The 25,460-nt window shown below is 39.2% G+C and overlaps 1 protein-coding gene across 8 annotated transcripts in view; it reads left to right on the forward strand.

Annotated features, from left to right (window-relative positions):
• Positions 1 to 2,859: 2,859 nt before the first annotated feature.
• TWSG1 (twisted gastrulation BMP signaling modulator 1) overlaps positions 2,860 to 25,460 on the forward strand; it is a 114,821-nt gene continuing 92,220 nt past the window's right edge. For 6 of the 8 annotated variants that reach the window (XR_010582960.2, XM_074022923.1, XM_074022924.1 and 3 more), the window contains exons 1-2: positions 2,860 to 2,979; positions 5,258 to 5,417. Coding sequence is in view for 5 of the 8 variants with exons in the window: in XM_074022923.1 (XP_073879024.1) it covers positions 5,295 to 5,417 (123 nt within the window). In the remaining 3 variants the exon portion in view is untranslated. Of the gene's footprint in view, positions 2,980 to 5,257; positions 5,418 to 12,697; positions 12,821 to 25,460 lie in introns of all 8 variants that reach the window. The other 2 variants (XR_012427343.1, XM_074022925.1) reach the window with 1 other exon arrangement.

The following is a 25,460-nucleotide window of genomic DNA, read 5'->3' on the forward strand; positions in this document are numbered from 1 at the left end:
TACAAGGAGGTCTATCATGTTGTTGTCAGACTCACTTGCAATGATCAGAAAGTCTTCTGGTAAAATAAAATAGCCACTGCAGTGACCCCCGTGGCTCCCAGATTCCCAAATGGCCAACCATTTGAGATCCAGAACCACTTGATATTCACCTGAGGGCTCAACTACCGTTTGACCTTCCAGGTCCTATCAAAGAGGATCTTTAATTTAAATTAAAAATAACTCTTACTTTTCTTATTATCAAATTAATACAGGCAAAGACATCAGAAAATGCAGACAAGCAAAAAGAAAAAAACATCATTAACAACAGACAACACTCCAGCTCACTGAGATAATCACTAACACCATCATTATCTTTCCAGCACTTTAAAAATAACTCTAGTCCGGGTGTGGTGGCTTGCGCCTGTAATCCCAGCACTTTGGGAGGCCGAGGCGGGCAGATCACCAGGTCAGGGGTTCGAGACCAGCCTGGCCAACATAGTGAAACCCTGTCTCTACTAAAAATACAAAAAAATTAGTCGGGCATGGTGGTGTGCACCTGTAATCCCAGCTACTGGGGAGGCTGAGGCAGAAGAATCTCATGAACTCTGGAGGCGGAAGTTGCAGTGAGCCGAGATGACGCCGTTGCACTCCCATCCGGGTGACAGTACAAGACTTCGTCTCAAAAACAAACAACAACAAAATTAATTATTCAAACACTATGCGGTACTTTAACATTTTTTATGTATCATGAATATCTCTAGTTGCAATATTCGTCTGCAACTCTAGTTGTCATAGTGTGATCTGGGGCTGCTAGGGAGGGGTCCTAAGACATTTTCAGGGGGTTGTGAGCTCAAAACTATTTTAATTTTAATTCTAAGGCATTATTTGACTTTTTCTCTCTCATTCTCTCTACTAGAGAGACTACATAATACTAAGTAGAGACTACATAATACATGATACTGCAACAGTTTGAATACAGAAGCAGATATAAAAACAGTGGCTATTAAGTTTGATATTAAAGGCAATAGCAAAAATGTAAAACCACGCTGTTCTTCCTACTGTTTTAAAATATATACTTACTTTTCATAAAATATTTGTTACCATATAATGGGTTTATTTTTAAATGAAATAATGAATATGTAAAAATTGTTTTAATTTTGAAAGTATTAACAGATGTAGCACACATACACAAAACCTCTTTGGCATGCTCCATAATTTTCAAGAGTGTAAAGGGATTCCGAGACCAAAACGTTTGAGAACCTCTGATCTGCAGTATCATTTTTTAATGGCTGAATTAGTGCATTGATCGGAAGTTTCCTAATTCACTTAACTAGTATGTAATGCCAAGAATAAGAATCTTATCCTTAAATTTGGGTATACCCTTAATCATTTCTCCAGGATAATTTTCAGGGATGATTTTTAAAACCTATATTTATTGTACAAAAGTGGGCTAGTATCAGTAATGCAATCCACCCCTCAGCCAATCAGCTGTTTTCATTCTTTCTGTTTCCTTCCAATCAACAAAGTGGGGTGGTAGGCATTTACGACTTACTAGCTTATATAAGGGTTTGACACTAGGTCATTATTTCCAAGGGAAGGTGCCCCGCGGACGGTCTAGTCTAGTGCGCTCTAACTTAATCACCCTGGCATCTTCTTTAAAAAGCAAATTCTGGCCGGGCACTATGGTTTACACCTGTCATCCCAACGATTTAGGAGGCCGTGGTGAGTGGATCGCTTGAACCCCGAAATTTGAAACCAGCCTGGGAAACATAGCGAGACCCCATGTCTACAAAAAAATAAAATATTAGCCGGGCGTGGTGGTGCACGCCTGTAGAGGCTGAGGCGGGAGGATTGCTTGAGCCTGGGAGGTGGAGGCTGCAGCGAGCCCTGATGTCGTCACTGCCCTCCAACCTGGTGAGACCTTGTCTCAAAAGAAATAAAAAAAAAAAAAAGAAGAAGCAACCCAGAGTTGTGGGAAAGAACTGAGTGTCATTCTCAATGTTTTTAACCTACGTGCTAACCGCGCACCTTCTACCTAGGCTGCGCGACCTCCGCGCCCGGATCCGCGGCGCCCCCTCCTCTCGAGTCCGGATGCAGAGCTCAGCGCCAGCCCGGCAAGTTTTAACGCATTGGTGAACGAAGTTCCGAAAGCTTTATCCTCGGAGATCCGTATTCGGTAGGTCTGAGGCAGATCTAGGAAACTCTCATTTTATACAAATCCTACCTCTGACGGCAAACGACAAGGGTTCACATGCCAGCTCTCCTCGGCGACGCGCTAGGCTGCTCAGCGCCCCGCTCGGCTTTGCATCCCTAGAACCCGGCCATGGCCGCTTCCTTACAGGGCGGCTGTGAGGAGTGCTGAGGAATTTTACTACACGGCATATCCTCAGCGTAGTGGCTAGCGCATCACAAGGCTTTAATCGTGAGTCGCTGTTAATCTTAACACTGCAACTGAGGGGCCCGGAGAACGGGCCTGACAGGAGGGTCTGTCGGAACCTGAGGGACTGGGGATCCCGGTGCGGAGAAGCGCGAAGGGACATCGCGCTGGGCAGCCAGGGTGGGTGCGCCTGGGGGCGTGGCCTCCGGGGGACAGCGGGCGGGAGATCGCGGTGGAGGCGTGGCACGAGGGAGGGGCGAAACCGGGGGCGCGGAGGGGGCGGGGCTGTGGGAGGGGCGGGGGAGTGGGCGGGGCCGAGATGGGGGCGTGCGCGCTGACAGGAGCGCCGCGGGAGTGAGAGACGCCTCCTGGCGGGAGCTGGCGGCTGTGGACCCCAGCGAGGGCGGAGGGGAAGAGGGGAGCTGGGGCTCGGAGCCAGGAGCCGGGAGGAGGGCGGCGGGCGGGCCTGTCTCTTTAAGGTGCCCGAGGCTCGCGGGCGCTGCGCGGAGGGGACGGCGGAGGCGCGGCCTGGCCTCTCACTCAAAGCCGCCGCAGCGCGCTCCGGGCTCGGCCGACCCGGCGGAGATCCAGGGGTGGGTGACTTCGCGGGACCGCGGCGCACGGTAAGCGGCAGCGGCTGGGGGATTGTGCAGCCTCTTGGCCGGGAAGGGGCCGGGCGCCGAGCTCCGCCCTCTCGAGGCCCGGGGCCGCGGCGAGCTTCGCGGGGGCCGGGAGAAGCCTGGGCCCGGCTGCGCGGAGGACAGAGTGGGGGTGCTGGGCGCGGGCGCACAGGCCGGACGCCTGGAGCCGGCAGCATCTCTGCGCCTCCTCGGTCCAGACCATCTCTGGGCCGGCCCGCGTCCTCCGCAGCCCGCGTCGGCCGAGCCGGGGTGGGGGTGGTTGCGGGTGCCGGGTCCCCCGCGCCGCCGCCGGCCTCTGCCTCGCGGGGCGTCCGGAGCCTTCGGGGCCCTGGCACCGCTCCACAGAGGCTCTGCTCTGCCCTGGTTGCTGTCAGTGCCATCTCCCTTAACGAGAAACTGGGCGTGATGTATGCGAAACAATTTTGATACGTGATGGTTTCTAACTCCTTAGGAAAAGATAAGTCCTTTAATTCTGTTACCTGATTTGGACATGGCCGTAGTTACTTGAATACTTTTTCCAGTGAAATCTGGGGAGTAAGATGAATTTGTGGAACATTTCTTAAGACAACAGTAAAAGTTGGGGGAGGGAGAAAATCCCAGTTTTCGTGGTTGTAGGATGAAAACTAGTTCCACGACAATTAGTTTTCAAATAACCTTATTTGGCCCCTGCGTATATGTACTGGTTGCTCCAGAAATCATCCTATTTGGTATGCGGCGTTAAATACATTAGGAAATTAGGTTACTAACGGTCTTTAGGGAATGCTTTGTGAGCCTCAGTAATGATCACCAGGGCTTTCTCTTTCAAAATTGACTCATACCAGGCCCAAAGCCCTTTATTCTTTTCACTCTTTTATTGTTTTTCCTTTAATGTACTTTGTAACACTTAGAATAAAAGTTTAGAGTAATCATAAATGCCCCCATAAACTCACTATTTATCCCTCTTATGTCAGTAGTCATTTATTTTAATTTATTATGTTTGATAGGGAGGTGTTTTAACCTGAAGAAATTATATCTTCCCGTATTTAAAGTTTAATAACTATGTATACTGTTTGGCTCCTGTCAAACTGTATTTGTGCTAGTCTTTTGTCCTTCTTCTTTTTGAACTATAGTATCTTCTTAGTAACTCTGAAGAATGCATGATACTAATAGAATTAAAAGAATATCTTGGCCGGCCGCTGTGGCTCACCCCTGTAGTCCCAGCACTTTGGGAGGCCGAGGCGGGTGGATCACCTGAGGTCAGGAGTTTGAGACCAGCCTGGCCAATATGGTGAAACCCCGTCTCTACTAAAAATACAAAAATTAGCTGCGCGTGGTAATAGGCGCCTGTGATCCCAGCTACTCAGGAGGCTGAGACAGGAGAATCGCATGAACCTGGGAGGCGGAGGTTGCAGTGAGCAGAGATTGCGCTACTGCACTCCAGCATGGGCAACGGAGAGAGACTCCGTCTCAGAAAACAAAAACAAAAAAAGAATATCTTCACAGTCTAATAATTACCCAGACTTCTTAATGCAATTAATAATTTATACTGCCTTTTGTTATTTGCTCAATTATTTAAGAAGTGACTCTGTGGACTACTTCTTGCTTTGAGCTGCTCTATTCTGTCTAAACCCTAGAATAATTTCCATTTAAAATTTTGTTTTGATTCTAAGAATGAAAATTAAATATCTTAAAATTATAATACAATATTAATAGTTTTATATGGTCTTAAAGTTGAATAATGGAGCTAAAACTAAAGTTGAATAGTAGCAGTGCAGTATTGAAACTAGCTATTTGCCTGATGTATTCTCAGGTTACTGAGGGTTTAGATATACTCACTCTACTTTCATAGTCACCATTTCTGGATAGTCTGAGGAACTGTAGTGTTCTAGGTCCTCGAAGATTGCTATGAAGCCATTATTATATAAAATTACTGTTTATTTTTAAATGTTTATATAATCTTTCATTGAGAATGATCTTTAAATGATCACTCAAAAGTTTTTTGAAGACCAGGCATGGTGGTATTGTCTGTAGTCTCAGATAACTGGGAGGCTGAGGTGGGAGAATCACTTGAACCCAGGAATTGAAGGCTGCAGTGGGCTGTGATCGCACCACTGTACTTCAGCCTGGGCAACAGAGCAAGACTCTAAAAAAGAAAGAAAAAGTCTATTGACACAAACAGTGAGTCTTAGTTTATGTTTTGTTTTTCATTTCTATATTTGTTTTTACCCTAGCACTTGCCTTTGAATTAAAGTTATGTTTGTTTGTTTGTTTGTTTGTTTAGCTTCCTGGGAGTTACTGATCATCTTCTTTGAAGAAACATGAAGTTACACTATGTTGCTGTGCTTACTCTAGCCATCCTGATGTTCCTGACATGGCTTCCAGCATCACTGAGCTGTAACAAAGCACTCTGTGCTAGTGATGTGAGCAAATGCCTTATTCAGGTAGGACTAAGAGTACTTTTATTAATATTGAACTATATTGTAGAGCAGAAACATTATGTTTATATACAGATATAGGGTATGAGTGTTGGGTCAGGGCCTCAGGTACTGAATCATGACCCACAGGTCTGGATTTTTACCCTCACAGCAATCATATATGTAGCAAGGTTAGATTCAAGAAGTTCAATACTGAGTATAATATCCTGTTGTATAAACATGTCATTACAAGGTGATGAGCACTCTATTCAGATGATTTAAGGGGTTCCCTTGTGTAATCTAATTAACATAGCAAAGATGTTCAATGACTGTATTTAGAAAAAAAATTAGCTGATCAAATAATAAATTGTTACCCTAAGTACGATGTATTAGTTTTCTATTGCTATGTAACAAATTACCCCAAAACATAGCAACTTAGTGCAATAAACATGTATTATTTCATGCAGTTTCTGAGGGCCTGGAATCTGGGAGCAGTTTAGCCAGGGGACTCTGGCTCAGGGTCTCCCACAATGTTGCAGGCAAGTCGTTGGCTGGGATTGGACAATCTGTTTCCAAGATACTTCGCAGTTATATCTTTTCCAATCATCAAGGCAGGCCTCTTAATGTAGCCACCACGGTCATTTTTCTGGGGAGAAAAGTAAGAGTAAGTGATGCGGCTCAGTTACCAGGCTGGTATTGAACTCCTGATTAGCTTCCCTTCTAGTTGCTGGCTGTGCACTCAGAAATTCAGTAACCACACACATTAGCATTCTATGTAAAGTGTGAGTCAGCTAACATGACTGTAACCTTCACTCGAGACTAACTGTGTGTATGTGCTGGAGTGACAGTTGTTTTTATACATCAGAAACATTTTGTGCTTATTTCTGACATTTTGGTCCTTCGCGCTAATAGTTGGAATTTTATTTGCCCCCGTTTCATACTCTGATAACCCTAACTTTGCATTTCAAACCAAAACATTGAACTAGGGAAGTCTGTTTGTTGTTCAGTTTTCAACTTTCTTGCTGTGGACATTTTCAGGTATAAAAGGAGAAGAATATAATGAACCATCCATGAGTAGTTACTGCAGTCACTACCTCACAGCTACTCTTGTTTCATCTATACCCTCCTTCACTATCCACTCCCAGCTCTGTTTTAATTTCAAGCAAATCCCTTGATACTGTTTTGTTGATAATTCTAATATGTATCTCTAAAAGAGAACTCTTTACCAACATAGCTATTAGAGCAACTGTACAGTTTAAAAATTAACACTAATTCTTTAATCACCTAATTTTGTATGTGGAAATCTTAATAAGGCACGCCTGCTTAGGCTTGTGTTGGCTGGAAATTTTGTGTCTGCACATGAAGCCCAGTTTTGTGCTATGGTCAGATGAGGAGTCTGTGGTATCTCCCAGGTTGTTTCAATGTAGCTTCATTATTCATTATTCAAAATAAAGTCTCATAACATTTGCTATATTCATGTTTAGATGGAGATTCTCTTTAATTCCAAATTATATTCTTTACTCTTCAACTCTATAACTTGCATTAGTTCAAGTAATTAAAAATTGTACTTTGGCCAGGCACAGTGGCTCATGCCTCGTAATCCCAGCACTTTGAGAGATTGAGGCAAGAGGATTGCTTGAGCCCAGGAGTTTCAGACCAGCCTGGGAATCACAGTGAGACCCTGTCTCTACAACAAATGATCTTTAAAAATTAGCTGGGCATGTTCATGTACACCTGTAGTCTCAGCTACTTGGGAGGCTGAGGCAGGAGGATCATTTGAGCCCAGGAGGTTGAGGCTGCGGTGAGCTATGAATGTGCCACTGCACTGAAGCCTGGTGATAGAGCAAGACCTTGTCTCAAAAAAAAGAAAAAAAAGTGTACTTTATTTAAAATACCTTGCTTTTAAAGGGAGTATTTAAAAGAGAAAGCTTTTGGTTAATATGGGTAGATACTTGCAAAGGTTTTTTGTTTGTTTGACTCTTTAAAATTTTTTTGGCTCTATTACAGCTTACTACAGCCTTGACCTCCCAGGCTCCAGCGATCCTCCCATCTCAGCCTCTGGAGTAGCTAGGACTGCGGGCATGTGGCACCATGCCTGGCTGGTTTATTTTCTATTTTTGGTAGAGACGGGGTTTTGCCATGTTGCCAATGCTAGTCTCAAACTTCTGAGCTCAAGCGATCTGCCACCTCAGCCTCCCAAGTGCTGGGATTACAGGTGTGAGCCACCATGCCTGGTCAGTTAAAAAAATTTTAAAAATTACAATTACAAAAATTAGCCAGGCATGGCAGCCCATGCTTGTAATCCCAACTACTTGGGAGGCTGAGACAGGAGAATCACTTGAACCCAGGAGGCAGAGGTTGCAGTGAGCTGAGGTCGCGCCACTGTACTCCCACCTGGGCAACAGAGCAAGACTGTGTCTCAAAAAAAAATTATAAGACTTAAACAAAATACTTCAAAATGTAAAGAGTGCTATATCAGTGTAAAAAAACCGGAAAAGCAAATGTAGCGCCACCTAACGCAAATGGTGATTCTAGTAAACAAAATAAGCTAGGATACATATTCAGTCACAAATTCATGGATGCTGACATTTCTGAGATTCCTGTTCCTTCAGAGCCAGGAAACATCAAACTTTTTTCTGGAGTAGCAGATAAACTTTCCTGGTGGATGACAGACTACTTGGGGTTAGAAAAGATCTAGGGCTCAAATATTGAGAATTTTCCTGTTTGTTTATTCACAAACATTTATTGAGTGTTGAAATGAAATGTGATTAGTTCCACTCTTCACCTGGTTTTGTGGACTCCCAAACTCTAGCAGATTATTTCACGTTCTGAGCTTTAGTTTCCGTGTGTTCCTCTTTCTATGGCTGTGTGGCAAACCACCCCAAAAACCGGTGGGTGGAAACAACATTTATTTTGCTCACGAATTTGCATTCTGAGCAGGGCTCTGTGGAAGAGTTCATCTCTGTTCCATGTGGCATTAGCAGGGCGGCTAGTGGTGGGAGTGGAAGTATCTGAAACAGCACTATAGACAGAGCTTTCTGCGATAATGGAAAAGATCTACGTCTACCCTGTGCAATGCAGTAGAATCTAGCCGTACGTGGCTACCAAGTACTTGAAATGTGACTAGTATGACTGAAAATCTGATTTTAAATTTAATTCAATTTTAATTTCATTAACTGCATAGCTGCATATGACTAGTGGCCACTGTATTGGACATTGACAATCTGAAGGCTCACTGATAAAGTCTAAAACCTGGGCTAGGAAGATTCTTCGGGTATACGTCTTTTCCTGACTTCTCCTCCCCTTCTTCCCTTCTCTATCCCCATCTCCCTCCCTCTCTCCCTTTCACTCTATCTATGTGTGTATGTGTGTGTTTCTGTGGTCCTGATATATGATCTCTGCTGCGGGTCCACTTGGATTTAAGAGGAGGGAACATAGGCCCCACCTCTGTTGGAGGAGTGACAGTGTCATGTTGTAAGCTGAACATGTGGATGGGATAGAATGGTGTGGCCATCTGTGGAAAATATACTCTGCCACATTTAAACTGTAAAGTGAGTTGACTGGCTAGGTGAGCTCAAAATTTTCTTCTAGTTCTAGGCAGTTTTAAAGAAAGAAACCAACTAGTATGTGTCAAATGTTCTCTTTTTTTCATCAGAGTAATAAATTATTAAATTATTAGAAGGATACATGGTGAAAAAATGAATCCCTTGATCTAATTCTCCTTACTCATTCTATTACCCTGGGAAAAACACTTTTAATCTAACTGCTTATATTTTTACTTCTGTTAGTAATTTTTAGCCATGTGCCTAAATAATATGCTTGTACTACTATTTCTTGATTTATCAGTTTTAGATGTTATATATCTAAAATTGCCTTTCTGCTGTAACAGATAAGGTCATAGCTCATCATGTTCTTCTTCCCACTCCTGCGCTGACACACTTGTATCACAGTTTTGAGTTTATCTCTTGTTTATTTTTTCAATTTCTTCAGTATATTTAAGGTTTTCTATTCTGTTCTATCAACTGGAGATATTATCTCTTTATTCCTGATGTAAGTGGAGAATATTAATAGTCTCCTTCTTTCCTTTTAAAGTTTATTTTATTATTATTATTAGCAATGAGACAGACTATAAGTGAGTTTTAAGAACAGTGCATTTCTTTAGGGAATCGAAGAGAGGGTTTGTTTGGGCTCCAGTCTTGGGAGATCATGTGAATCTACCATGATTAACATCATAGAAAGCAGAGAAATCAGTTCTTTCCCTTGCATTTATGAGTACTGCCCTCAAAATTTTCTACTTTTGGCATTCTGATGGGCTACTTTTGGAATTCTGATGGGCTGCATCAAAATCTGTGGCGAATGGAGTGTTACCTGTACTTTTACTTTTATATTGTCAAGGTTGATAATATCTGTATTCTGAGAGGCTGCATAGTATAATGGTTAAGAGCATGAACTCTGGAACCAGGCTATCTGAATTTGGATCCAGTTCTGCCATTTACTGGTTGTATGACCTTGGGCAAGTTAGTTAATCTCTCAATGCCTCAATTTCCTCATCTATAAAGTAGGGATAATAACCATACTGTGCGAGTATTGTGAGGATTAGGTATAAAGTATTTAGAGCAATGCCTGGCCCGTGAGTGCACTATCGGTAATTACTAACCTTATTTCTCTGTTTTGTAACTGTATTTGAATCTTCTATGCTTTATTTACAGGTATATTCTGAAACTGACAATAAACCATGTTTATGTTATAATGATTATATATTGTTGACTGTTGACTGTATAGTCACATAGGTACTATGATTATATTTCCCTTCTTGAATGATTTTTTCTTGAGTTTCTAATTATCTTTCTTCACCTTGTGTCATCAATCATTAACACCTTATATTGTTTTAAGTATTTAATGTATTTTTCCTCCCAAATGGAGCCTTCAGTCTTGATGTTTCCATACTTAACGGATTGCAATCTAGGTCTGATGCAAGCTGTCTTATGGTGACTTTCCATCATTACTTTCCCAAGTTGGTTCCACTGTTTCTTGGATTTCATAACTTGTTGTTTTTAACAGTAACTCTCATTTTGTCCCAACATGCCCTCAGGTAACTTCCTAAGAAAGCTTGTGTGGGAAGTAAGCTTTCTGGGTCCTGCATATCTTGAAAATGTATTTATTCTCACTTTTTACCTGACTGATGGTTTGCCTGAATACAGAATTCTATGTTAAATTCTTTTCCCTCAGAACTTTGGAGACATTTCTCTATTATCTAATAGTATTCCATATTGCCAATAAGAAGTCCGATGCCAGTCCATTTCCTTTTTTTTTTTTTTTTTTTGAGACGGAGTCTCGCTCTGTCGGCCAGGCTGGAGTGCAGTGGCCGGATCTCAGCTCACTGCAAGCTCCGCCTCCCGGGTTCATGCCATTCTCCTGCCTCAGCCTCCCGAGTAGCTGGGACTACAGGTGTCCACCACCTCGCCCGGCTAGTTTTTTTTTGTATTTTTAGTGGAGACGGGGTTTCACCGTATTAGCCAGGATGGTCTCGATCTCCTGACCTCGTGATCCGCCCGTCTCAGCCTCCCAAAGTGCTGGGATTACAGGCTTGAGCCACCGCGCCCGGCCCATTTCTTATTCTCTGTAGGTAACTTTGTTATATCTTCTCTCTGGAAACTTTTGGTATCATCTCATTAGCCTTGGTATTACGGAATTTAAACTGTTGAGTCTAGTGTTGGTCTTTTCATTCATTGCGTTTGGTATCTTGTGAGTCTTTTGGGGATCAGTTTTGAGCCAAAGACTAGGAAATGCCTTGTGTTATGTGTATATGTGTGTGTGTATATATATATCTATATATATATATATCCCTTGACCTAACATACATACATATATAATATATATGTTTTATGTAATATATATTTTTATATAATATATAATTATATATAATGTCCTCCTTTCTTTCTGGAACTCTTATCTAAGATGGATTCTCTGTTAGATCTTTTTTTAAAAAGTTTTATTGAGATATATGATTCACATATTACAAAATTTACCCATTTAGGGGTACAATTCAGTGGTTTTGGCATATCGACAGACTTGTGCAACCATCACCACAATCTAATTTTAGAACATTTTCATTACCTTAGAAGGAAACTCCATGCCCTTTAGAAGTCATTGCCTATTCTCTCTCCCCGCAAACCCGAGGCAGTTTACTTTCCCTCTACATGCTTGTTCTGGATGTTTAATATGAATGGAATCATACATTGTCTTTTGTGTCTGACTTCTTTCATTGAGCATAATGTTTTCATGGTTCCTGTGTGTTGTAACATATTCAGTATTTCATTCTTTGGTCAAATAATATTCCACCGAATGGGCATACCACATTTTATTTATCCATTTATTGGTTGGTAGATATTTGAGTTATTTGTATTTTTGGCTATGGTAGATAATACTGCTATGAATATTCAAGTTTTAGTGTGTGGATGTATCTTTGTTTTTTAAGAGACAAACTATGTTACACAGATTTGTTTGCACCACAGGCAGTGGTGCAATCATTGTTCACTGTAACCTTGAACACCTGGGCTCAAACGATCCTCTCACCTTGGCCTCCCAAGTAGCTAGGACTACAGGTGTGTGCCACCATACCTGGCTAATTAAAAAAATAGAAAATTTGTGTGGAGACAGGATCTCATTATGTTGCCCAGCTTGGTCTTGAACTCTTGTCCTCCAGTGATCCTCCTGCCTTGGCCCTACAAAGTTCTGGGGTTACAGGTGTGAGCTGCTACAGACAGCCCTGGATGTATCTCTTAATTTGTCTTTCGTATATACCTAGGACTGGAATTGCTGGGCCATATGGCAACTCTGTGTTTAACATTTTGAGGAACTGCTGAAGTGTTTTCTAAAGTGGCTGCACTGTTTTACATTCCCACCAGCTGTGTATGAGGGTTCTAATTTCCCTATAGCCTCACCAACACTTGTCTTTCCTTTTTATTGTAGCACCTTTGTGGAGTGGTTATGATTTGCATTTCCCTAATAGCTAATGATGTTGAGCATCTTTTCATGTGCTCTGTGTGTGTGTGTGTGTGTGTGTGTATGTATTTTTTTTTTTTTTTTTGAGACAGGATCTTGCTCTGTCACCCAGACTGGAGTGCAGTGGTGCAATCACGGCTCACTGCAACCTCAACCTCCTGGACTCAAGCAATCCTCCCACCTCAGCCTCCCAAGTAGCTGGGACTATAGGCATGCACCACCATGTCTGGTTAGCTTATTGTGTATCTTTGGGGAAATACCTATTGAAAACCAGTGCTCTTTTTTGTGTGTGTTTGTTTTAGACAAGAATCTCGCTCTGTTGCCCAGGCTGGAGTGCAGTTGCTCTATCATAGCTCACTGCAGCCTTGAACTCCTGGGCTAACACGATCCTCCTGCCTCAGCCTCCTGAGTAGCTGGGACTACAGGTATGTGCCATCACACTTGGCTAATTTTTAAAATTTTTAAATTGTTTATAAGGATGGGGGTCTCACTATATTGCCCAGGCTGGTCTTGAACTCTTGGTCTCAGGTAATCATCCTGCCTTGGCCTCTCAAAGCACTGGAATTGCAGGTGTGAGCCACCACGCCTAACCCAGAACCTATGCTCATTTTAAAATTGGCTTGTCTTTTTATTGTTGAGTTGTAAGAATTCTTTATATATTCTGGGTTCAAGTCCCTTGTCAGATACATGATTTGCAAATATTTTCTCTCATTCTATGGGTTGTCTTTTCAACTATTATGTATCATTTGTATCATAAAAGTTTTACATTTTAATGACATCCGATGTTTCTGTTTTATTCTTTTGTTACTTGTGCTTTTGGTGTTGTATCTAGGAAACCATTACCTAAGCCAAAGTCATAAATATTTACTTGTCTATTTTCCTCTAAGAATTTTGTAGTTTTAGGCCAGGTGTGGTGGCATGTACCTGTAATCCCAGCACTTTGGGAGGTGGAGGTGGGAAGATCACTTTAGCCCAGGAGTTCGAGCCTGCAGTGAAGCAGGGATCCAACTTTATTATTTTGTGTGTGGATATCTACTTGTCCCAGCACCATTTCTCCCCCACTGAATTATAGCACCACCCTTGTTCAAAACCATTTGACCATAAATGGTTTATTTATGGACTGTTAGTTCTATTCTATTGGTTTCTATCTCTGTTTTTATGTTTGTACCACATTGTCTTGATTACATAGTTTTGTAGTATGTTTTGAAATTAGGAAGTCTAAGTTCAACTTTGTTCTTTTCCAAGATTGCTTAGGCTCTTCTGGGTCCCTTACATTTTCATGTGAATTTTAAATCTACTTGTCAATTTCTGCAATAAAGCCAGCTGGGATTTTAAAAATATGTAGACTTTATTTTTTGGAAAAGTTTTAGGTTTACGGAAAAATTGAGCAGAGAGTATAAAAGGTTCCCATATACCCATTCCCCCTACATGTCCACAGTTTCTTCTGTTATTAACATCTTGCATCAGTGTGGTATACTGTTACTATTGATGAACCAATATTGATATGCTATTATTAACTAAAATCTATACTTTGCATTAGCATTAACTCTGTATTTTACCTTTTTATGGGTTTTGACAAATGTATAATGTCTTGTGTCTACCATTACAGCATCATTCAGAATAGTTTCATTGCTCTAAAAATCCCCATAAGCTAACCTATTCATCCCTCCCTACCTCCTGCCAGTCCCCTAGCATCCACAGATCTTTTCTACTGTCTCTATAGTTTTGCCTTTTCCACAGTGACATATAGTTGGAATCATACAGAATGTAGCCTTTTAAAGGGGGCTTCTTTCACTTAGGAGTATACATTTAAGTTTCCTTTATGTCTTTTCATGGCTTGATAATGCATTTCTTTTTATCACTTATTGTTGCCTAATAATATCCCACTGTATGAATGTACTCACTGATTAATATTTCACTCACTGATTAGTATGGATGTACCAGAGTTCGTTTATCCATTCACTTATTGAAGGACATCTTGATTGCTTCTAAGATTTAGTGTCTATGAATAAAGCTTAGCCAGGCATGGTGGTTCAGGCCTGTAATCCCACTGCTTTAGGAGGCCAAGGCAGGAGGGTCCCTTGAGGCTGGGAATTCAAGATCATAGTGAGATCCCCATCTCTACCAAAAAAAGCCATCTGGAGTGGTGGCGTGCACCTGTAGTCCTAGCTACCTGGGAGGCCATGGTAGGAGGATGGCTTGAGCCCATGAGTTCAAGACTACAGTAGGTTATAATCACACTGCTGCACTCCAGCCTGGATAACCAAGTGAGACCCTGTCCCTATAAAATAACATAAAGCTGCCATAACCATCCATGTGCAGGTTTTGTGTGGGCATAAGTTTTCACTTCATTTGGCTAAATACTAAGGAGTGCAATTGCAGCTTTGTAGGGTAGGACTATGTTTAGTTTTGTAAGAAATTGCCACTGTCTTTCAAAGTGGCTGTACCATTTTGCATTCCTACCAGCAGTGAATGAGAGTTGCTATTGCTCCACATCCTCACCAGCATTTGGTGTTTTCAGTGTTTTGGATTTTCACCATCTAAATAGGTATATAGTGGTATCACATTATTTTAATTTGCAATTCTCTAATGACATATGATGGGGAGCATCTTATACTTATTTGCCATTTGTATACCTTTTTTGGTGAGGTGTCTGTTAAGAATCTCTGGCCCATTTTTTAATTGGGTTGTTTACTTTTTTTATTGTTGAGGTCTCTGTATGTATGTTTTGTATAGCAGTCCTTTATCAGAAAAGTCTTTTGCAGATATTTTCTCCTGGTCTATGACTTGTCATCTGATTCTTTGGAGAATATTTTTTTGCAGAGCAGAAGTTTAAAATTTCTATAAAGTCCAGCTTATCATTTATTTCTTTCATGAATTGTGGCTTTGGTATTGCCAGCTAAGATTTAATAGGGATTGCATTGAATCTGTAGATCAATTTGGGGAGTACTGTGTTGCCATCTTAGCAGTATTATGTCTTTGTTTCATGAACATGTATGCCTTTCCTTTTATTTGGATTTTCTTTCATTCAACAATATTTTGTAGTTTTCTGTGTATGTATTACATTTCTTTTGTTAAACTTGTTCATAAGTATTTTATTCTTTTTGATGCTGTTGTTAGTGGAATTGTTCTCTTAATTTCATTTTTGGATTGTTCATTGCTTGTATATAGTGTATTAGCTCTTTTCTATCCCATCATACCTTCTTACACTATATTCTGGGAAATTTCCTGACTTTACCTTTGGACTCTTTCTATTGAATTGTTTAATTTTAGCAATAACTTTTACATTTCAATAGCTCTTATTTATTGCTTGTTAATTTTTCCTATTAACATTATTTACTTGTTTTGGATGCATTATTTTCTTCAATGTCTTGGAGGATACTTATTGGAAGTTTTTTTTGCTGGTGGAGGAGGTCTCTTTTGAGATCTTTTTTTCTTTTATGTCTTTATGTGTCAGGATTTCTTCAAATGTATAGCATTCTTTGGTTGTCCATATATAGTTAAGAATGAGGCAATAAAACCTGGTTGGGAGATCCATGTGTTTAGATAGGACTTACAGACTGGACTTAGAGCAGAGAACACTTGGAGATAAGGAAGGCCTTGATGTTGGAATGTGTTCTCTGCTGTGAGGCTAATCATCTTTCTGAAGAGAGTTGTTGGTTATTTGTTTATTTCGATTGGCTGATTTTCTTGTTGTGATTGGAGGTGAGTAGATGGTCAGTAGATGGTCAGTAGATGTCTAGTTCTTGTCTTTTTGGTCTATTGTGTGAGTAGCCTAACTGATCTGATAGAAACCTGAACTTGAACATCCTCTTTTTATCCCTGTTCTCTTTAGTTGAAGAATGGTTTGGCTCTTGGTATTTCATGTGCCAGTGATTGTTAACTGGGGCCCTGGACCTCTTAAGGGAGATCCCCCAGATTGTATTCAGGAGATCCCCAGGATTATATTCAAAACTGCCTGTGCATCGTTTTCTGGGGAGAAGGTCCACAGCTATCAAGAGGTTCTCACAGCAGTTGGTGAACCCGAAAAGGTTAAACATTGTTGGGGCTTTGCTTTCCATTCCAACATACTGAGTTATGAAATTCCACTTTCATATTAGCAAAGTACAAGGCACATTGACATTTTAGATAATGAGAGCTGCTTTTCTCCTTAAACTTGCAGAAGATGTACAGAAATGAATACAATAAGGTGGAAGATAAGTACTTTAAGAAAGACAAAGATGCAATGCTATAAAAGTTTATAAAAAGATATTACTTTCCTTGTAGACGGAATTTAGATTTCTTTTTTTTAAATTGGTTTCGTTTGAACAACATTTGTAATGTTGAACTGATGTACTATGAGGATAAATTAGAACATTTGTTTATATTGCATCCTCTGCACTTATAACTAAGTATGAAAATTTTTCCCTGGAAGCTGTTATGTAAATATTTTTTACCAGCATGGTTGCAAAGCAGTACAGTCATTCTTGCCACTCCTACAAGTTGCTGTGCCTAAGGGTGGTCCCTATGTAAATATTTATTTTGTGCTTCTAACAGGAAAGAAATCTAACTTTAAACATCAAGAAAGTAAAACTGTCATCTTGGTGTACTTCCGTGCTCATATAATGAGGGGTTTAGCTATCCTGTTTCAGGAAAAAATAAATTTGGTAATATGGGATTTTCCTTTAAGAAGATCTTTACTACTTTCCCCTGCTGCTTTTGTGAAAATAATTTTTAAAATTTGGATCAATATTATGCTATATCCTAGAAATCTCAAGTCCCATTTTGTATCAAGAGTGAAAAAACCCTATATTAACTTGTGAGTACTTTGGCTAATATTTATGATAGTTTTTAGGATGATATAAACATTGTATTTCATGAGAATATTCAACATTGGGTTCAGAGATAATTAATGTATCATTTTAGTACTTTGTTATCTGAACATTTATTTCGCGCTTTTATGTGCTAAATTGACAATCTGCTTTTTTATTCTAAAAATTGATTTAGTTATTAAATAAATCTTAAGTTTTCTGAAATAAGTTGGAATTTTAAAATAGTTTACTTCTCATTAATAATTCCAGCTTTTAAAAGTATATTTTGTCTTAAGTTAAAAATATCAGTAGTTCAGATAAGTTTAGGGCTTCCTTAATTCAGTAAATTAAAGAATTAACTTTCTCTTCTTTTTTTATCAGTGCAAATTAGATTCTACTTTAGTCTCTTGCTATAGTTATCTTGATTTGTTAGTGTACTAGTAATATTTTGGTTTGCAATGTAAAATGTTTTCTTTTCTCTCTTGTGAACATTATTTTCCTAAATTGTTTCTTTCCTCTTCATCCCATTTTCCTGCTCTTAAAAGTTGTGGTGCTATGGCTGGACGCGGTGGCTCATGCCTGTAATCCCAGTACTTTGGTGGCTGGACGCGGTGGCTCATGCCTGTAATCCCAGTACTTTGGGAGGCTGAAGTGGACGAGTCACAAGGTCAGGAGTTCGAGAACAACCTGACCAACATGGTGAAACCCCGTCTCTACTAAAAATACAAAAATTAGCCGAGCATGGTGGCACACACCTGTAATCCCAGCTACTCAGGAGGCTGAGGCAGGAGAATCGCTTGAACCCAGGAGGCGGAGTTTGCAGTGAGCTGAGATCACACCACTGCACTCCAGCCTGAGCAACAGAGTGAGACTCCATCTCAAAAAAAAAAAAAAAAAAAAAAAAAAAAGTTGTGGCACTAACCTATTTTTGTCCTGTTTTGCTTCAGTTAACACCACGTGAAAATCTCTGAAATTAATGTTCAAAGGTAATGAATTAGGCCTGATATAATTTAAAGGAAGAATAAATCATTGTTCCCCTCCAAATGTTTAATACAGTTATAGTAGCTGCTGATATATAAATGGAGATTAAAATTTATTTTCACTGGTTGTTTCACCTGTTGCACTGTTAAAACAAAACGAGGATTTCATTGGGACACACGGACATTTTCACACATACATAAGTAGGAAAATTGTAAAATAACCCCCCCATCTACACATTACTCAGCCTCAACAGTGATCAACATGTGGTCAGTCTCTGTACCTACTCCCAACTCACTCCAGCTGGATTCTTTTAAAGAAGTTCATTAGGGCACTTGTACAGCAAGTAGGATTAGCATCTAAATTTTTGTTACTAGGTTTATGTGCGAAAGAGGCGCTAGGCAGTATTTGATATATTTTGATAATTGATATATATATTTGAACTTGTATGCTGACTTATTTAGCCAAAAATAAGTACTCTTTTCAGTACTGATTCATTTAAGTGTATGTTATTTTCAGGACAAAACTTTACCAATCAGAATTGATAAAGAACAACATGCTAATGAGGTTGGGTTGATATTTCTTTCCTGGGTTTGAAGATTCATGTGATGCCCTCCTTAAAGAGTATTAATATGGCAAAGCAGGTTTGTTATAACCCAATCTAATTATAATTGTTTATTCTTTTGAATACAGGCGAATTGAAGATATTTTGTTTTATTTATTTATTTTTAAATACTCATTTGACCTAAGTAAAAGTAGTGTCAGCATAGGTATAATATAATGCTTCATTGATTACTTATGCTTACACAATATGCAAGTAAATACTTCATTAGATTTATTCCTACATTTCTGTTTTTTAGCTCAAGATATTATAAATACTTAGTTTCCTTAATTTAAGAACCTCAGTTTGTGTTTTTGAATATCTTTTGTAATTGTTCAAACGTTAATTAAACTGGATCTTAAGAAGTCATAATATCCAATAAATTAAATGTTTATTTGCTATTATAAAAATATATTTTCTACCCCCAAATTCAGAAAATACAGAGAAGTAGAAAAAAAGAGTAAAACATTCTTAGTCCTATTATTCAAACACATACTACTCTTACTATTTTGATATAGCTCCTTCTGGTTTTTATTCTCTGTTTAGACGATTTTTAGCAATTTTATGGTATATACAATTGTTGTATTTTACATATTCACTAGCATTATTTTATGTTTCTTTGAAAAACATTGTGTTCGGTTAGAAAATTTCAGTTTTAGGTTAAAAGTAAATTAAAGCAATATATTTTCAGAGTTAGAACTGTCTTCTGCATTGCTTAATACCAACTTAATGCTTTATATTTTTCAACTTAGGTTTATTTCTTCAAAATTTATGGAGAAACCCCGATGTACCATGCTGGGTTTTTTTGTTGTTGTTGTTTTGTTATTTTTGTTTTTTGAGATGGAGTCTCGCTTTGTCACCCAGGCTGGAGTACAGTGGCTCCATCTCAGCTCACTGCAACCTCTGCCTCCTGAGTTCAAGAGATTCTTCTGCCTCAGCCTCCTAAGTAGCTGGGATTACAGGCACACACCACCACCCCTGGCTAATTTTGTATTTTTTTAGTAGAGTTGGGGTTTTGCTATGTTGGCCAGGCTGGTCTCAAACTCCTGAGCTCAAGCAATCCACCCACCTTGGCCTTCCAGAATGCTGGGATTATAGGCATGAGCCACTGCTCCCGGCCTGTTCACTCTTTTTAGATGTACAGTTTTATGATTTTTGGCAAACATATACTCATGTAACTACTACCACAATCAAGATAGAGAATATTTTTCATCACCCTAAAACATTCCCTTGTGCCCCTTTGTAGCTGGACCTAGCTTTTTCCCTAGCCTCAGCCCCTGGCAACCACTGATTTGATTTTTTTTCCCTATATAAAAGGAGTCATACAGTACATAGCCTTTTGTTCTGTCTAGCTTCTTTCATTCAGTATAAGGCTTTGAGATTCAGCCATATTATTGTGTGTGTTTGGTAGTTCTTTCCTTTTTATTGATGAGTAGGATTGCGTTGTGTGGATGTACTGCAATTTGTTTATCCCACTGGTTGTTGGACCTTGCATGGTTTCCAGTTTTCAGTAATTACGAATGATGTTGATACTTTCCCATATGGGTCTTTTTATGGACCTATGTTTTAATATTTCTTGAGTAAATACCTAGGAATGGGATTGCTGGGTCACCAGAGCATTTTGATACTCGTTATCTCATTGGGATCCCAAAGTTTGTAAGGGAAAATCCAGGAACACCATTCCTTTTTCATGACTGGGAAACCAAGACTCAGGGTTACAAACAGCTTATGGGCTTAAAACCAGATCTTGTAAGTCCAAGTCATTTGCTATCTTTACTAGAATATAATGTTGTTTTCAATGACGTTTCCTTGTTTTATTATAGCAACAGGGTTAACACATCTCTCAGATCTTTGCAACAAGAATGAAAATATTTATCAGTAACTAAGAGTCAATATAAATAAGATTCTTCCTCAAGTTGTTAGTTTCCATTTCTGGCCTAGAAATTTGGGAGTTCGTATAATAAATGTTAACTCTTAAAGTCTAATCTTAGTCTTGGATAAATATCCTCCCCCTCAACTTATTTTGCATAAAGAATTAGTATTTCACCAGAACATCAGTTGTATAGTCATGGCACTGCGTAACAACATTTTGGTCAATGGCAGACAACATGTATGATGGTGGTCACATAAGATTATAATACTGTATTTTTATTGTACCTTTTCTATGTTTAAACATGCAAATATTTACCGTTGTGTTATAATTTTACAGTATTCAGGACAGTAACATGCTGTACAGCTTTGCAGCCTAGGAGCGATAGGCCACACCGTATAGCCTAGCATTACAGCGGGCTCTACCATGTAGGTTTGTGTAGGTATACACTGATATTCATATAACAACCGAATTGCCTAAAGACACATTTTTCAGAGCGTATCCCTATCCTTAAGAGATAAAGCATGACTGTATATGGAATAAGATTCTTCTCTAAAGATGATTGTGTCTGTCTTCTGGCATTTAAAATTTTGAAATTCTCTGTCATATTGAAGGTTTTCCTCAATATAAATGTAGTAAAATATATTTTCAATGATTAGATTTTTTCCATCAAACTTTTCATCCTGCCAGACTTTGATTTCATATAAACTTTTAAAACAGTTTGCCAAATTCTCTCTAAATACTCATGCTGGTCAATAAAGAGTAACTCAAATGTAAATTTCAGTTTTCCGTTTAGTGTAAAGTTTTAATTTTTTTCCATCATAAAATTATTGAACAATGTGTCTACCAAACTTTTAAGAACATCTAGCGTAGTTATTTACACATAGAACATGTCTTATTCCATATTACCTCGCCTCTAACATGCAAGAGCAATGGTAGTAGAAAGAGCCTTGAGTCAGAAGACCTTGTTTCAAAGCCGTAGTTGTGTGAACTCACAGAAATCATGAAACCACTCATTCTCAGCCTTCTCTTCTGCACATGAGGAGCAACCACACTTTCTCTGTGACTTGCAGACTAGGGAAGCAGAAGATACAGTCATTAACCAGCTGAAGCGACAACAAAAAATATTAAGTATTGCATTCCAAGTCACTGGTTTTGCAACTCTTAGCCAATGATTCCAATTTTACCTTACAAACAATGATTAAACTTGGGCAGTGGCATTTCTAATTGTATTCAGGTACTGAGAGTGAAAGATACAATAATGCCTTTGATTAAACAACCTAAAGAATTATCTAAGTTTAATTATAGGCTTATTCTTTCTAAGAGAGTAATAACTATAATTATTAAAATGTTAACTTAATGAAAAATAACTTTTATATTCTCATTTTAGTGTTTAAAAAACAGGAATACCTAACCATAACTGGGGTCAAATTCTAGCCACTAATTGAATGAAGTTGTATAAATTTCGTGACTTCATTTAAAAAATAAGCATAATAACGACCTGCATCTTTATGAGATTCAAGACAATGCATATAAAATAGCACAGTGCCTGTAAGGGTTAAATAGAACCCATTTAAAGACTTTGGGGGAGGTGGTGGCAGTAAATAATTGGAAGCATTGAGTCAGTCTTTATTTTTGACTTCAGGGAACTTGGTGTTTAGTTTTGATCACATGTTCCATTCAACTGAGCAGAACCCAAATTTAGTCATAGTGAGGTTAGTAAAATATATAAATAACCCAGTCCAAAGAGAAAATTCTAAATTTCAGCTCTACCATATTTTCTGTTTAAGGAGTGGAGACTTAAAATAATAGTAAAATAGAAACTGATAAAGTTTATGAAGGTGATAAAAAATGAGAAAGTGGACAAGGTGTGGAAAGGATTAAGAATTTAATCACTGTTTCTGAATTTTGGCACATTGATGTACTATTACGCACTGATTAAATTATGTTGACAGATTTTTATGGTAGAGAAATGCTATTTTTTTTAGATCAAGGTAGTATATAATCATCATTTTGTTAGACATGCATAGGAATTTACCAAAGGGGGAGGAATTTAGGGTTCGTTCTTTCTATTCTAGTAGATATTTTCCAAAGTCTTATATAATTAAATAAATACTTTAAAAATTTTGGTAAACCTTTCTTTTTATCTTGACTTTAGCCTTTCTTGTTATAGAAGACGTGTATTCTTCGGTGAAACCCCGTCTCTACTAAAAAATACAAAAAACTAGCCGGGCGAGGTGGCGGCGCCTGTAGTCCCAGCTACTCGGCGGCTGAGGCAGGAGAATGGCGTGAACCCGGGAGGCGGAGCTTGCAGTGAGCTGAGATCCGGCCACTGCACTCCAGCCTGGGCGGCAGAGCCAGACTCCGTCTCAAAAAAAAAAAAAAAAAAAAAAAGAAGAAGACATGTATTCTTATAACTGAAACAGCTAGGGGTAAAGTTTTCTTTTCTTTTCTTTTCTTTTTTTTTTTGAGAGGGAGTCTTGCTTTGTTGCCCAGGCTGGAGTGCAGTGGCCCGATCGCGGCTCACTGCAAGCTCCGCCTGTCGGTTCACGCCTTTCTCCTGCCTCAGCCTCCCGAGTAGCTGGGACTACAGGCGCCGCCACCGCGCCCGGCTAGTTTTTTTGTATTTTTTTTTTTTTTAGTAGAGACGGGGTATCACCCTGTTAGCCAGGATGGTCTCGATTTCCTGACCCTGTGATCCGCCCGCCTCGGCCTCCCAAAGTGCTGGGATTATAGGCGTGAGCCACCGCGCCCAGCCACAAACTCTTGTTTTCAAAAGGTCGGTTTGAGGAGCTTGTTTTTCTTATTTGCCAATCTCCTAAAAAGAATGCTGATGTGAGTTATGAAGAATAGAGAGTATTTGGTGTATGTGGAGGCTCATTTACTCGAGTTATGAACATTTCTTAATTTATGGTGATTAAACTTCTGCTTTATTAAGACAAAGATTTTTTAGTCTTTTCTGTAGTAAGGTAGAAAGAAAGAAAAATATTAGCCAGGATATTGTTGTTTGGTGTCCAACAAGTTTTAATAGTAGTTTTTACCATTAAAGTCTTAAACTGAATTTTTGTCTCTTTAATAGTACAGTAATGAAAGCTTATCTCTGTCATTTCCCTCTTGTTTCTCCCTACCATAGCTTTTCACATTGTATTCTATCACTAAATTGTAAAGCAGTAAAAGTGCAGGACAGGCATCTATTAAGAGGGTGTGAAATACATTTAATCTAAAGAACTAGATAACCTGGGCAAGTTCAAGCAACTTTTAAATAGGCTGTTTTAACGTTTGTTAAAACTACATTTGTTAATGTTTTTAACAACATTTTGTTAAAACAACGTTTGTTCACAGTAATCTCAGTCTCACCCACCTTTTCATTCTAGTTTAAAACACTTCACAAATACCTGACAGTAAAAGGCATAATGAATGCCTCACAGACTCAGATTTCTCTAATGGAAGCCATTACATTGACGTTCATTTTTAAAACTTATTTGACATAATATACAGTAATTCATTTAGCAAGCTACCATTTGGAAGCTGCCGAAAAAGGAGAGACTTTGAATAAATTTGTTACTTTTCTAGTTTGTTTCTCCTGAGTTAGTTTAGTCAATAATGTAAATACAGGTTGAGCATTCCAAATCCAAAAATCTGAACTCCAGAATGCTCCCAAATCGGAAACTTTCTGAGCATCGACATGACATCAAAGGAAATGCTCATTGAAAGGCTTTAGATTTTTGGATACGGGATGCTCAGCTGGTATAATGCAAATATTACAAAATCCAAATAAACTCAAAATCCAAAACAGTTTTGGTACCCAGCATTTCAGATAAGGAATACTCAACCTGTATAAGCAACTAAGATAGTAAAAGGATATTTTATACACATAATGTAAATTAAATTTTTTTTAAAAACTTTGTTTCTTGTGACTAAGTGCTAACCTTTATAAATCTAAAAAAAAAAAAAAAGATTGTTAGTATTCTTGTCTGATGCTATTTCTAAAAAGTATGTACTCAGAAAATGTTCTCTTACTCCAAAGACAAAGTATAGCTTTGGCAATTCTGTTTTTCTAGATTGCCAGCTAAGTTGGAGCTTGTCTGAATCAGGCATTACCAGTTTTGTGATGAAGCAGCTATACTTATTAAGTCCCTGCCCTTTCAGTCCCTCTCTTTCTTATAGGCCCAGCAAAGTTACCTAATGTCTATGTCACATGAATGCAGCCTGAGTGTACAAAATTCTGCATTACTAAAATATTACAATGTGCATATATTAGGTCACACATATACGCTTATATCAAACTAATAGTTAGAAAATAGCACAAGTGTTGATTCTTGAAAGTGCTGTATATGGCCGGGCGCGGTGGCTCACGCCTGTAATCCCAGCACTTTGGGAGGCCGAGACGGGCGGATCACGAGGTCAGGAGATCGAGACCATCCTGGCTAACACGGTGAAACCCCGTCTCTACTAAAAAATACAAAAAACTAGCTGGGCGAGGTGGCGGGCGCCTGTAGTCCCAGCTACTCGGGAGGCTGAGGCAGGAGAATGGCGTGAACCCGGGAGGCAGAGCTTGCAGTGAGCTGAGATCCAGCCACTGCACCCCAGCCTGGGCGACAGAGCGAGACTCCGTCTCAAAAAAAAAAAAAAAAAAAAAAAAAGAAAGTGCTGTATAATTAGCGAGGGGACTTTTGGAGACAGACAACAACAAAACCCAAGGAATTAAAATCCGTGCTGCAAAAAATGTCATATTAGAATAATGGGCTGACTCCAACAGTGTAGAAATATTTAATAGGGATAAAATATTATGACCTGTGTTTACATTTTAAAAGCACAGTATTGCG

The sequence above is a fragment of the Macaca fascicularis genome, chromosome 18 (genome assembly GCF_037993035.2).
Source record: "Macaca fascicularis isolate 582-1 chromosome 18, T2T-MFA8v1.1".
NCBI classification, from domain to species: Eukaryota; Metazoa; Chordata; class Mammalia; order Primates; family Cercopithecidae; genus Macaca; species Macaca fascicularis.